Genomic DNA, 15,502 nt, shown 5'->3' with positions numbered 1-15,502 from the left:
AGCTCAGTTTCTTTCTGAAAATTATGATACATTTCCCTCAGCAGCAATAACCACTTCTAGCGTATCTTCAGTTTTTCCCACTTTCGTCTTACTCTGTCTTGCTGTGAGCATTGCTTTTCATCTTCAAGCAAGTTTTGTGCCTGTGGTTCTTGCGACCCTCATTCCTTGTGGGATCATTATCTAAGAATGGGAGTCTGGTCCTTTATTAGTCCCACTGGCTTTCTGAAGTAGAGAGGGTGGAGAAGGTCCAGTCAAAATGTGTATAAACCAGTCCAGTTCTCTCCAGTGATAAGTTGTAAACAGCACAGAATGGTGTGGAAACTGAGCAAATTAAAAGTAGTCTCACATAGTCCAAAATATAATCAAAGTATCAGTAGTGGAAAGCCTGATTCTCATGTCTATTAAGCCATGCTTCACAGAATCACAGAATGGTTGAGGTTGGAAGGGACTTCTGGAGGTCATCTGGCCCAACCTCCCTGCTCAGGCAGGGCCACCCAGAGCCAGTTGCCTAGGACCATGTCCAGATGGCTTTTGAATATCTCCAAGGATGGAGACACCATAACCTCCCTAGGCAACCTGCACCTGTGCTTGGTCACGCTCACATAAGGGTTTATGCCCTTATTTTATAAAATACAAGGAATAACTTAAAAGTTCTGTGGTCTGTCAGTAAGAAAATCAAACTTGGCAGAATCACAAAAAAATCATTATAAAATATATATTGTAACAGTTTGGGAAACTAACATTTTTAAAATGGGCAGCTTTTTATTTGCTTTTCATTACAGCTGATGCTATAGTCAAACTTTAAACTCGTGCTAGGGGTATGCAATAGTATTTTCACTGTTCTAGTCAAGATTTCTCTGATGCATTTACTGGGTCTGAGGGAATAACATAGCTGATGCTTAAGTGGAACTTTCAGTTTCATAAACAGCTAACTGAGTGAAGTGCATGTCTTATGTTTGAAACTGAGACTGCCATAAGTGCATCTTGGGGGGGGGGGGCGGGGAAGAATTGCTTGAATTAAGTATCCAGTTCTACTAATTTGCTAATATGCTAGAAGGTAATTCAGACTGTTCATACAAGTATTTCTGCAAAATACAGTGATTTTTTTTTTTATATTAGAATAAGCAAGAAACAAGATTCTCTGTGCTTCTAGGAAAGTTATGAAGTTAATCTCCGAGTAAATTCTCTCTAGATACTAATACAGTAGTATAATACACCACCTCTCATAAGAGAATGAGCAAACATTTTCATTAATTTGGTTATCACAGGAACATAGACATATAGGTCGGAAGGGAACTTCAGAGGCCATGTTGTCCAACTGCCCACCTCAGTTAGGACTATTGCTAACCCTGGATGAGATCAGCTTTGAGTCTTCATCTGCTCTAGTTGCAGCACTGTGTTACCTTGAGAGAGGGTTTTCTGGTGCACATTCTGAACCCTCCAAGCCACTGTTTCTGGCCATTGCTCACTGCTCTGTCGTCTCACAGTAACAAGAGTTTAGTTCCATGTTCTAACCTCCTCTTCACCAAAGTACACAAGCCCAGCTTTCTCAAGTCTCCCTGGAGATCATGTGTTGTTGGCCATTGACTGCTTGTACCTGCTCCTGTGTTTCAACAACCCTTCTGAAGTACCCAAAAGTGTGTCCCAAGTGCAGCCTCTCCAGCTCTGAGTAGAGGAGGGATAATAACTTCCCTCAATCTGCTGGCTACACTCCTCCTTAATATAGTAGTCAGTTTGCCTTATTGATAGCAGGAACACATTCATCCAGTTATCACACAGGTAACTCCATCCCATCCAGACCCAGTGCCCAATGTAACTCCCACATCCTTTTCCACAGCCTGCATGGCCGCATGGAGCTATTCTGCACCAGGTATGAAACTTTGCACATTTTGTTGTGCAACTTTGTGAAGCTTTTGCTGACTCAGTCTTCAAGTTTAGCAGGGTCCTTCTGGTTTAATGCTTTACCATTCAGTGTGTCAAACACTGCTTTTCACTTGTCCACATAGCCAGTTGTTTCATCTTGGTGATGGTGATGATATGGTTGACTGTTTATGCATAAGAATCAGGGAGAAGGCCAACGAGGCAGATATCATGGTGGGAGTCTGTTACAGACCACCCAACCGTGATGAAGAGGCAGATTAAATATTCTATAAGCAGCTGGGAGAAGTATCACAATCGATAGCCCTTGTTCGCATGGGGGACTTGAACTTAGCAGATGTCTGCTGGAAATACAGTACAGCAGAGAGGAAACGGTCCAGGAGGTTCCTGGAGTGTGTGGAAGAAAAATTCCTGACGCAGCTGCTGAGTGAGCCAGCTAGGGACGGTGTCCCACTGGAGCTGTTGTTTGTGAACAGAGAAGGACTTGTGGGTGATGTGATGGTTGGAGGCCGTCTTGGGCATAGCAATCACAAAATGATAGAATTTTCAATTCTTGGAGAAGGAGGAGGGGGGTCAGCAGAACTGCTACCTTAGACTTCTGGAGGTCAGACTTTGCGCAGTTTAGGAGCCTGGTTGACAGAATCCCTTGGGAGGCAGCCCTGAAGGGCAAAGGAGTCCAGGAAGGCTGGACATTCTTCAAGAAGGAAATCCTAAAGGCGCAGAAGCAGGCTGTCCCCATGTACCGAAAGAGGAGCTGGTGGGGAAGAAGACTGGCCTGGCTGAACAGAGAGCTTTGGCTGGAACTCAGGGAAAAAAGGAGAGTTTATGACCTTTGGAAGAAGGGGCAGGCAACTCAGAAGGACTACAAGGATGTCATGAGGTTATGAACATCCCTGGAGGTATTTAAAAGACATGTAGAATTGGTGCTTAGGGACATGGTTTAGTGGTGGACTTGGCAGTGTTGTTTGCATGTGGACTCGATGATCTTAAAGGTCTTTTCCAACCTAAATGATTCTATGATTCTATGATCATAGAAGGCGTACCTTCAGTATCCTTTATTAGAAATTTGCCTGCATTAAATAACTGACTTGTATTAATCAGTTCTAAATCACTTACTTACAACAAGTTTCGTTGTATATATTCTATGTTTTCTCTCTTAAGAGTATGATTTCTTTCTTCATAACTGTGAGGCTTTGATACCATGCATTTCTTAGAACAAATGTTCCAGGTAAGCTCATCTTATGAGGTGCCAGGCTTTGATACCACGCATTTCTCAGAACAAATACTATAGTTGAGTTCAGCTGATGATTGTTGTCATCAGGAGCAAAATCCAGACTTAGTCACCACCTTCTTAAATCTCCACACGCATATGACATCATTGGATTTCACCTACCTCCTGCAGAGACAAAGAGAAAGAAATACTGGAATGCACATATCCATTGGTAAGAAGTTACTCTGTTTTATGGGGTTTATGCCAAGTGACCACCATGTTACAGATCACTATAAAGCATTGTTGTGAAGTAGAGTTAGTGGGCTGTGGAGTCTCCAACACTGCAGGTATGGAAAAGGAAGTTAGACAAATACCAGCCCAGAATAGTGTAGATATCATTGATCCTGCTTTGAGAGAGGTGATAGACTAGATGGCCACTTGAGGTTCCTTCTTCTCCATTGATTCTATCAATTCTTCTATAATCCAAGGAACATAATTATTATACAAACATCTGGTAGAAGAGAAGCTGAAACAGCAAGGCAAGAATGACAATGAGAATATGAAATGGCTAAAGGAAAGAAAGTATGCTACCATAGTTCAACAGACTGAGCAGACACTAAAGAAAATAAGTGACTGTTTTTTCCTTTAGAGACATTTGGAAGGAAACAAGAAAAAACATGGAAAAGAAAAATTATGAATTATCCAAGTTGTATTAATAATTCATTTTAGTTTATCAGCCAAATTCAGATTTGTTTAAAAAATAGTATATTTTCCCCAAAGAACAGTAGTGTAGCTGTGGTGAAAATGTGCCTTTTGCTTACAATTCAAACAATGCCTTATTGAATTAAGTTTATAGATTGAAAAAGAGAAACACTAGAACACCTATCAGGTGGATTCACCATGAATCTTAGGTTGTCACATTTAACCATATATTCCAAATTAAATAGAAGTATAATGAGAGCATAGAAAGACTTAGTAAGGATAGAGAATCTTAGTGAAAACAATGCTGAATGAGGCTGATAATTGAGTGTTTTACTGAAGTGTACCACACTTCTAAGACTTCACTGTGAGCATGTTTCAGGGAGAACAAGAACAAAAGTACATCGTAATATATGCAGTTGCTGCAGTTACTACGTAAGTATTCACTCATTACAATAATAAAGAAAACCAACAAATTGGTGTTACACTGGAATGCAAGAAGATGAGTAAACGCTTGTGGAAAGGATGCCTCCCTAAAAAGTCAAAAGCGTGAGCCGTATGCATACCCTCTGCAAGAGACCTCAGAATGTTCATTAAAGGTATAGTACTTTGAAGTATTGATCAAAGCTTTTAACATTTTACATTAGCTCAAAGCATGTTACTTGAACACTCTCTTCACTACTTATTTTTCAGGGGTTCCAAAGCATGAAATAGTTTGAAGGACTTCAGAAGTTTGGACCTCGTAATTGTTTGCAGGTAATACAAACTACGTGGTATCCCAATATTGTATTGGTCTGTATGGTCTTCACCTGTAGCCTGGATTCCTGATAACCTACCAAATCACGTTTTCTTTTTCAGGATATTTTATTACATTTGTGCTTTTCAAGGCAAATTTGGAGCATGTACTTTGCAGCTGCTGGACTGTGTTCAGAGTTCTGCAAGGTGAGTACAAAGTCAAGAAGCTTGACATATTTCTTGTCTCTTCTCCTTGGTTTCATAACTTCCTCATTCCACCAGAAGTGAACATGAACCTATCTAATATTTCATAGAGGTGGTATAAGAAAATGGAAAGGACAATTTTACCTGAAAAAAGGTAATTTTGCCTGCATTGTTCAAAGAAAGGCCAAAAGATTCTGACCAGCTACAGTTACATGAAAATCTGTCAAGTCAAGAACACATTTTTTTTTTCAACTCCAATTTGCAAACCATGTAGGACTAAACTTTTTAACACTGTGGCACAGTGATTGTCCCAGGTGTGGGATTCACCTCCAGACTACCAGATCTGCCTGTGAGCTAAGTGATGACCTGTCTATCATCTAGGTGACAGAGGTCTAGTCAATACAGGCAGTGGAGCCCAGTGAGATCTTTAGCTGACTGCATTGACTTTAGATGCCCACTTCATGATTATTAGAATAGCTTCCAAACGTCATTAATTAAATTAATTGACAAAGTGTTCAATGAAGTTGTCCACATACAGACAACTAGTAATGTATGATATGCAAGAGGATGTCCAAAACATCCTTTTGAGGATGGCAGGTAATATAGAAATTTGTAGGGGACCCATACCCTGCCGAAACAGCAGCTGGAAGCAAGGCAAAATACTCCAAGGCATGGCAGGTGGCACTGGCCACCTCTGTACAACCAATTTAATTGAGTCCTACATCTCCACTCTTTATGAGGGAAGCCTGGACACATGGCTCACATGTAGGCACTTAGAGTAAGCATGCAAGTGTAGGTGTCTACAATAAGAAAACAAATCCTATTGTAGATTTTGAGATTGACAGCTATGCAAATCTGAAAACTTCATGGCATCTGCCTTCTTTTTCAAAAGTCCCCAGAGATCTGCAACTCTAGTTGTCTAAACAGCTGAAAAATATCCAGAGCCTGAGTCAAAAGGATAACAAAGCATGGCTTTTACTAAGAATTAATACAAGGAAGATTAAGGCACTAATTCCCATCAAGTGGAGAATGCTGGGAGAAAGGCTGTCAAAAGTAGCCATGGCCTTTTCAGCACCAGCATCTGTCTCTGAAAATATAAAAAGTTTCTTTGCAGTTAGTTTATAAAAATTTCTGATCTCTATGCTCTACAACTGGCATCTCATTATATAATTTCTCTGTTGACTTCAGTAGGAGCTGCAGGGCTTCCAGAGTTACTGAAAATGAGGCAATGGATATAAATTCTAAATGTGGATTTAGGACTCTAACTTAGGCAGAGATCATAGACAATCCTAACAGTCTTTCTACAGGTGTTACCCTTTATGCATGCCCATTCTGTGTAGTATATGGCTAAGTGTATTTTATTACACCATTAATAAACAAATAAGCCATCTTGTTCATTAGTCAGGTAAAGAATTTATTGCTTGAGCATTTACTGTTCTCTTTTATTATGGACACTAAGAGTTTATGTAACTTGATATTCAAGTAACTTGTGTACAAGGACATGAAAAGTTCATGTGCAAGTCACTTTTTGATGTCAAGAAAATAATTTCTAGCTGTTAAAAGCAGAGCACAATAATTTATATTTACAGGAAAAAAAAGATAAATTACCCTCCTTGTCACAGCAAGAAGCCTCTATACAGAAGTCAGGCCCCAGAACTTCCTTCCCATTGTCTCTGCTGGGAAAAAACAGATTGTCATTTTAATGGATCTATTTTTAGGAAATAATTTCTATTTCTTTTTTTTTTTTTACAAGAAAATTGCACAGGTGTTCAAATGATATTTCTGTTGCCTTCTGACAGTGTTGTGTAGTATCATCCCCCATAATATAATGCTTAAAATCCATTGGTATTAAAATGTTCATGATTTGGCTAAGATGAGCTGTGTTTTATAAGACATATAGTAATTTTCTTAAACAGCATGATGCTTCAGTTCAGTGTAGTGTAACCTAATGCCTTCTCTAACAAGTGTAGCACAATGTATTTTTCTAGCATTCTAGTATGATTGGCAGTGATGGCACTGACAAGCATTCTAAGCTTCTCATTTTTGTTCCAGATCTCTCTTTGGATCCCTACTCGTATCATTTATGTGTTCAAATCTAAAAGAACAAGAAATAGTGGAGAAGAGTGAAAAACAAAGTCATAATGGGGAAAGAACATGCCTGGGATACCCTTTGCCGTCAAGCGTGATCATCCCATGCTGCCAAGGATAGCATTTATCTAAGCCTTACTGTAGACTGGTGAATAGAGTGGTTAGTTCAGTAGCATGTAGTTTTTTTCATGTTTTCAAAAAAAAATGGAGATTCAGTTCATTAAAAAGTACTAAATATTACCAGTTGGGTCTTGTGTTTTTCTGAATGGTTGCATAATGCAAAATGAGCAATAAGGCGGGCACTGTGTAAACTTAAAATTGCAGCATTCCTGGAAAGTTAAAATATTTTTCCAATGTTGAAATTCCATTTCTCAGCCATCGGAGGATTTGTGTCAGCTCTTTTAGTGGAAACCTCTCTTTTTCTTAAGCAAATCCATTTCACCGTAGCCATCAAAATAAAGATATGCATGCCCTGTTTAACTGTAGCACACTTAGTAACCAACAAATACTAATTTCTGCCAAAATATGTAAAATGTAAAATGTGTTTGCCAAGATTCAGCAGAAGCAAAGTGAAGCAAATGAGCAAACAAGTGAAAAAAAACCCACAACAAAATGCTACAAGTTCATTGCAGTCCCAGAGAGCAGACATTTCGTATTACAGGATATCAGCAATGTGCAGCTTTTCATTGCAAACCATATATGGTCCCAGTTATGTGGAAGAACACTCAAAGATATGCTGTAAGTCTTGAGTGTGCACATAAATATTTTGCCATGTACAGCCCTGAAAGGGAGCTGCCCTAAAATGACAGCTGTACTTGTACTATTCCCTTCTTTATTGCTGAGAAGCTGAGTTTACTGATGATTAGTGCATTGCTTGACTCTTTTCACACTTAGTGAAGTCTTGAGGGACCATAAATTCTGCTCAAAAACTCAAAGATGGCCCTTGCCTAAGGCATGGAGAAGGTTCATCAGGTGACCGGTTATGTTGCAGAGTGAGGACCATTGCCTTGGAAATACATTTTCATGGAAAGGCCATTGCTGTTTTATTGTTATTGTCTGTTAAGCTGTGCACTTGCTTCCCAGAAAGCCAAGCTGACATCTCTGAACGCACTACCTCAGAAATTATCATTTATACTGAAAACTCTGTATCATCATCATTATATTTCTTTGTAGGGCCTGCACTAGACAACGCATGCTGAGCGGATCCTTTGAGGGGCAGCCTGCAAAGGAAAGGTCAATACTTAGTGTCCAGCATCATATACGACAAGAACGCAGGTAAACATGGACAGAAAGGATGGTTTAAAAATATTCTTAAAATAAAGGTGATGAAAAGAATTAAATTTGAGCAATACCTAACGTGTGAAAAACTGAAATTACTTACTTGTACAAAGAACTGAATTCTACATTCTTCATTGTAACCATAACAAAATTCATTGTACTGTATAAATGGAAAAAATGCCTTTTTATTTCAAATGTCATTTCCTTCGCTGACTACAAAGCTATCAATTTAAAGATCAGAAGGAAAGAAATTGGCTTATGTTAGACCGGATTGAAAACAATTGAAGAACATATAAGCTTCTGATGTTAGCAAGAGAAAAATTATAAGAATTTGATATATTGGGTGGCTGGAGAGCAGTGCTTTATAATGGCCACCCTATAAAGGTCAAAATTTCATCCTGAGATGTATCATTAAATTGATTATGATTGTTTCAGGTCACTGAGGCATGGTTCCAACAGCCAGCGAATCAGCAGAGGAAAATCTCTTGAAACATTGACTCAAGATGTAAGTCCTCATAGAAATGATGGTTTCAATTTGAGAATATAAGAAATAAGAATATGTACTACATAATAAATGCTTCTGTGAGATTAATGTCTATTTATGACCTTGTTTACAATTTATCTTTTGAAATCTTGAAAGGAAATCATAAAACAAATGCTGTAACTGCATTACAATTATCCTCAAACTAATTGACATGGTTATTTCACTGATAGACTTGCTGGTTTTGAAACACTTGCTGAGAGAGATTCACTGAAGCTGTAGACACTACATTAGGAACACAACAATTGCTACCCAGGATACCTTAAAAAGCCTTACTCTGGAATTATGCAAATCACTCAGGCCAGCAAAACAGCACTTCAAAATTTCTGATGGAAGTTTAACAATATTTTTCAAACAGGAGAACTGTCAGACAAAAGGACAAAGACTAAAAGGGAGAACAGTAATCATGGATTTCACTGTGGTATAGTTTCACGCATTTTCACTTCTGCAAATTCATAATGATATTCTGTGGATCTCTGCAACTATGACAATTCCAGGGGCAATATTAGTCCCTCCATTTCCAAACTATGACAGTCATTTTCAAGATGTGCTTCATACGTAAAAACAACTTCATAAGAAATAATTAATGAATTGCCCTGTATGGTGGTAGAAAGAAACTATAGGTAAATAATCTTTTAAAGCAGATGTGGCTTTGTTTGTGTCCAATAGTAGGGGTAACACCCAGCATTACCCCTCCAGGAGTGGTCCAAAGACCCACTTAACTGAAGAGTAATAGTGATTGTACCCTCTGCTGGATGAGCTCAGACAACGTCCTCCCTCCCTCTCCCCCTCCCTAACCTCGCCAGTCACTACCTGTACATTCTACACAACTCGCTGCCTGGCCGCACGTTCAGCAGGCTTGAGAAGCTGAGAGGGTGTCTGAAGTCTTTTCTTTCCCAGTCTTTGCCCTTAGTAACTTTGATGGTATTCATTCCAGTTCAGAGAGATCGGGTGAGCTTACAGGACCTTTGCTTTTAAAGTTAAAAGTTGCATTGGATGGGACTTCACGCATGAAATTAAAACTGAAATTAACCTTGATGAAAATAAGCAGCCTTGTGCTGTAGATAGAAAGTACTGTACAATATGCTTGACTGAGTAGACGTGTGGTGCATTTGGAAGTAAAGATTTTTCATTTGAATCTTTCCATGTAAAATACCGTATCTTGCTTTCATCTGAAACATTAAAAAACAACAACCCACAGACCTCATTTAAAAGGAATCGTTTTGCTTCTAGCACTCCAACACAGTGAGATACAGAAATGCACAGAGAGAAGACAGTGAGATAAAGATGATCCAAGAAAAAAAAGAACAAGCTGAAATGAAAAGGTATTTAAAAATCAAAAGTCTGCATGCACACTTTTCCATATTAAGTATTCTCTGTATGAAGTAAAAAGTATTGAGAGTCATGATGAAAAAAGAATGAAGCGTAGGGGATATTTTTACCAGGTATAATGCATATCACTTAATAATTTACGTTCTATCATTCAAAAGGAAAGTCCAAGAAGAGGAGCTGCGAGAGAATCATCCGTATTTTGATAAACCACTTTTCATAGTTGGTCGTGAGCACAGATTCAGGAATTTCTGCCGAGTGGTGGTACGAGCTCGCTTCAATGCGTAAGTTTATTCCATATCAACAATTGGTTCCAACAAGTGTTTACTTTCATGTCCTCAGAAATCTAGGTCTAACTTTTATTTTGAAAGGAAAACTGCATATAATGTGGTCCCCACACGAGCTGGCAGTCAGTTGCCTATGGTATAGTCTTGCTGTTGGAAGAAAGGAAGCGATAAAGTGCTGTGTAAGGGCAGAGATGTTTGAGCAGTCTGCAATGCTGAGATGGGACAAGACTGTGGGGAAACTGCAGGCGTGAACTGAGAGGAAAGGGTAATGTTTTATACTCCCATTTATAGACCTTGGGGAGTGCGCTTGCTGTTCCCTTCCTATTCCTCATCGTAAGGCGGGAAGTCTTTATACACCAACAGTTACTCAAATAGAAAAAGGAGAAGAGAAGTGAATCCCACCTATGCTGACCCAAAGACTCCTTGGCCCATAATTAGAGACCCAGAATGGGATGGGGAGGTATTCAGCTGTGGGAGGTAAAAGGAGAAAAGCTGAGACGAGGTGAAAACCAGGAAGACTCAGTAACCAAACTGTAGGTGTATGCGAGTGTGGCAGATGCAGATCTATGTACAAGCAGCCTGATACAAAATCATCTTATAACTCTTCTTTAAAACCTCTGTCTATGGCTAGCACCCTGATTTTAGAGGGTTAATGCATGTCACCTTGCAAACAGCCGGCATAAGACAGAAGATAGCTCGAGGCTATGAGCTTGGCACTTGGAAGACCTGGTGTCAGCACCTGCTTTACTATTGATTTTCTCTGAGCGCATCAACAAATTACTTCTAGGTAGAACAACAGGAAGGTTAGATACTCAGTTTTATAATACCGTATTTAAGTGTTCTGCCATCTATGTAGAAGCACAGCTTTGAGTTAAGTGCCTACTTTTCTATGCAACTGCTAACTTAAATGCGGTTCACTGGTCCGTGAAGCAGTTGCAAATTAAAACAGCAAAACAAAACACACAAACATGCATTCCAATCCACTTGTCAAATACATGTCAGTGCCTCTTAGCATTGTGGAGTGCCTGAGGGTAACAGCATATTTATATTATCAACAGTTTAATTAAAATGTTTGCAATTGCAAGAGTAAACTGATTTTGTTAAACAGTCATTTTTTCATTTATTTAAATCCTACCTACTTTATTCATTGTCCCACCCAGCTTGCCAAGTAAGATATTCTAGATATCTTTTTCAAACTGGTAGGATACATATTGTCTTCTAGTAAAAAAGGCTGAGGAATGCCACTATATACAATGTGAGGAAGAGGTATGATCTTAAGAAGACCCAAAAGTCAGTGGATTCAGTGGGAATGCACCAAACCCAGTATATTCTGTATACTGACTGGTGTAAGTGGGTGAACCTGGCCTGCTGAAGATGCCTCTTGTTCTCCTTGTGTGCATTTTGCATTCTTGTACTTCATAACCATGAAATCTCTTCTGGTGGTAAAGCCTCAAGTCCGGTCAGTCCTTTTTTCACTTTAAGCTCACAAGGAAGTGATGGCAGTTTCACATCCCAATGGCTAGAGCCCTCACATGCAATATGGATACCTCAGGGCAGATCCTGTCTCGGCATGATTTGCTTCTGTTTTGTATAATAAAGCTAAATAATTGCTGGAGCAAGAACACAACTCGTGTCACCTAGATATGAGTTTGTTAGTTATAGAGTGGTTCTCACTCTCTCTGGCTGCCTAATGGGTGTTTGGATATGGTAGGTGAAGCACAGCAATTTCATAGGAAAATTCAGATATGGAGAATGTAGAAATACTCATCAGAAAATGATCAAAGAAGTAATAAAAGAAATAGGGCTTGTGGAAACATTTTTTTGTGTGTCAACTAAGGATATGATCCAAGAGGTTTTGAAGTAAAAGGAAAGAACTGAGGAAGCACTTTGGAACATAAAATTCAGTAGCAGGTTATCCCCACCCCATCCTCAAGCAAAACACAAAGTTAAGTCCTTGCTTACAAAAGCAAGACGCCAGAAAACAGCAGTTTAAAGAATCGTTAGACAAATTACAGGTAGGCCATGAATTAAAGTGGTACTAGCTGTGTTGATAATGTGACTAAAATTGCATAGCATTAAGTGAAACTTATACAGACATTTAAAATTAAGCCAAGATAAAACGTAGCTTTGATTTGGGGTATAAATTACTTTGAGGTGATGGATGCATGGTATAATTATAATGCTGACTAAAATAAATGTAAATGACTTTATCTTTTCTTCTTTTTTTAGTTCTAAAACAGATCCTGTTACTGGAGCTGTGAAAAATACCAAATACCATCAGCTTTAGTAAGCACTGCAAAAGTAACTTTGCTTGGTCACATAAGCCTGCAGTATAATTGTGTCAGCACACACATGCATGTATGTGTGTATGTGTGCATGCACATGTGTGTTTCTTTTTTTTTCCCCCAAAAAAAGGTTTTTCTTTCCATGGAGTTGTTTGGGGAGAAGGATGAATAGGAAGAGGATTTTTTTATCAGACTTTTCTTCTTCACTTGCATGTAACTTCCCTAGTTTTACTACGCATTTCTGAAATATTGAAATCTTTGACACTCCTCAGCTTAATTTATTTTTCATAGGAAAGCACTTAACTGTGGTGTAGACACAATACAAGTGACACAGCACTCGGCACTTCTGTAATGGTTATCCTTATGTATTGTTCGCAGTGACTTGCTGGGTTTGGTTACTTACCTGGACTGGGTCATGATCATTGTTACTATATGCTCCTGCATTTCCATGATGTTTGAATCCCCCTTTAGAAGAGTTATGCATGCTCCAACACTCCAGGTACTGTCACTGAATCATTACATTTAATGAAGCACACTCACCTTGGTTTTCTCCACTGCCTATTCCTAAATTATGACTCTTCTCTGCTTTGACTTTCAGATTGCTGAATATGTTTTTGTAATATTCATGAGCATTGAGCTTAATCTGAAGATTATGGCAGATGGCTTGTTTTTTACACCAACAGCTGTCATCAGGGACTTTGGAGGAGTTATGGATATATTTATATATCTTGTAAGTTTTTGTATTTATGGGAGGTTTGTGTTGCGTTCTTACTTTTGATATGTTTGGATAGATAAATGTTTGGTAATGTTAAAAAGTTTGGCTCTGCACCCTGATGTAAATGCAGTAGTGTAATATGTGTACAAACACCACTGTTTTCATGTGCACTCCTGTCAGTTATGTGTACAAATACATGTTTAGACATCTAAAAATACACCGACAGGTGCTAAGCTCTTGGTAATTTAGTCTAGGGCCATTGCATTGCCCCTTTTAATTGTTTATTTACGTTTTAAGTATCAGACCTGATTTCATTCCAAAGTAAGCTTGAGATCTCTGACCTTGCATCAGCATTTTTATGCAGGAGAATCTTTATTTTAGCTGTTTCTTAGCCATGCATTGCTTCCTTCCCTCTTGGCAGCTCTGCTGCTTTATAGTAGGTGTTTCAAAAGCGTCTACCATTTGACATAAGGGCACATCCTTGTTGTTGGTGTTGCTATAGCAGAAAGAAAGCAAAGCAACATCATTCTATATTCCATAGCTATCAGTAGTGGTTCTCAGGAAAAAAAAAATTGTTCTACTGTTTTCTTTGTCCCCCCCAAAATTTCTTACATTCCATTGAAATACAAGAGAAGGGAGTCCATTTCCTTTTCACATATGACAATAAACACCACAGAATGTGTCAAAAACAGTGCTCAGTATAATACAGTATGAAATATTTTCTAACTGAAGAAATTACTAAGCAAAATGGCTTTGATGGATTTAGATTAAATCTTTCAGAGATTAATCCACCAGACAGATGTGCTGCATAAAATTTGTCACGATCAATTTGTATCAAAGATTCCATTGTTAGCATAAATAAAAATATGCATACTTATACAAAACTCCCACTGTAGTATGCATAATCAGTATGTGCATTAGTTTCTTGAAATCCCTCTGAATCCCTCTGCTTGTCTGAAGGAAAATTTAGGTAGTGTATCTTGGATATTCCAACTGTGCCTGTGATGGTCTTAAAATAATATGAAAGAAAGTCACCAGCACTGGCAAATCTTTTTTTGGTGAGGCGGCTGTATTTTACCACTGCTGTTTTTAACAAATCATATTATGTTTTACCTCATATTGGTGATATCAGCTTGATTCTCCATTTTTTGTGCACTTAACCTCTTTGTAACACTCTCACCTCTTTCCCCCTATAATAACATTGGCCTTATAAATAGTTTTTAAAAAATAAGAAGTAATTAACAGACTTTATAATCAATAACCATCTGTCAGAGATTGTTCAGGCTACAAGACACAACTATGCTGTTTGAAAACACTTTCAAATGGATAATATTTGTGTGATAAAACCACACAGTGACAAAACTACTTTTACCTGTAACAAAGTGGTAGGAAAAACTGGTGAGGAAACTGTTAAAGCACCTTCCAGGTGAAGATATCTCGGTTTCAGGGTAGAATCCATGTTTGAAATGAGAAGTGGGGAGAGAGATGATGCTGCCTGCTCCAAGAATACAGTTTGTGTCCCCGCTCTGAATTAGGCAATTTGATTTCTACTTTCCCCCTTTTTCCATCTGCTGAAAAGAATAAAACAGATTTTGAGTCAGAGGAAGACAGAGGCTGAAGCTGATGCCCATTAGTTAGGACAATCAACCAGGGCACAGGAGATCCAAGTCCTTTTCCTAAAGTAGGCTTTTTTTGCCTTAATCTTCCCTTTAATTTTAAGGAAGAGAAGTGTTTATTGATCTTTTGTGCTGTGCCTATGTCAAGTAAGACATTGTAAGCCTCATCCTTCTTTGCCTTTTCCTGCCCTGTCTCCTCAAGGTGAGTTTGATATTCCTGTGCTGGATGCCTCAGAACGTCCCTGCCAAATCCGGAGCTCAGCTCTTAATGGTACTCCGCTGCCTCCGACCTCTTCGAATTTTCAAACTGGTGCCTCAGATGAGGAAAGTGGTGCGAGAGCTGTTTAGTGGCTTTAAGGAAATCTTTTTGGTATGTGCCTCTTATTTTGTTCTTATTAAAAAGAAGATATGGAGGAGTAATAAGATACCATTTTGCTATAATGTTTATGTTTTCTAATCTTTTCTCCATTGTTGTCTGTTTACTTTTTATTGTAGCTACTGCTGCAGATGACCACAGAACAGGTTAAAAATTAGGAATATAACGCATTTACATTTATACTGAATAAAGCTGCTGTAATAATTATTTTATAAATTATATTATTTGTTCAGCATATATTTTGCCATAATTACATAGAAG

General features: G+C 38.5%; 1 protein-coding gene across 1 annotated transcript in view; it reads left to right on the top strand.

The window, feature by feature from the left end:
• NALCN (sodium leak channel, non-selective) overlaps positions 1–15,502 on the top strand; it is a 229,905-nt gene that overhangs the window by 187,470 nt on the left and 26,933 nt on the right. The window contains exons 18-25 of the mRNA XM_010578299.1: positions 7,988–8,089; positions 8,528–8,597; positions 9,867–9,958; positions 10,124–10,246; positions 12,479–12,535; positions 12,913–13,033; positions 13,133–13,264; positions 15,068–15,235. Coding sequence (XP_010576601.1) covers positions 7,988–8,089; positions 8,528–8,597; positions 9,867–9,958; positions 10,124–10,246; positions 12,479–12,535; positions 12,913–13,033; positions 13,133–13,264; positions 15,068–15,235 — 865 coding nt within the window. The remainder of the gene's footprint in view (positions 1–7,987; positions 8,090–8,527; positions 8,598–9,866; positions 9,959–10,123; positions 10,247–12,478; positions 12,536–12,912; positions 13,034–13,132; positions 13,265–15,067; positions 15,236–15,502) is intronic.

The sequence above is a fragment of the Haliaeetus leucocephalus genome, unplaced genomic scaffold, assembly GCF_000737465.1.
Source record: "Haliaeetus leucocephalus isolate CR32 unplaced genomic scaffold, Haliaeetus_leucocephalus-4.0 Scaffold626, whole genome shotgun sequence".
Lineage (NCBI taxonomy): Eukaryota > Metazoa > Chordata > Aves > Accipitriformes > Accipitridae > Haliaeetus > Haliaeetus leucocephalus.
This window is presented reverse-complemented; position numbering and strand designations above follow the sequence as displayed.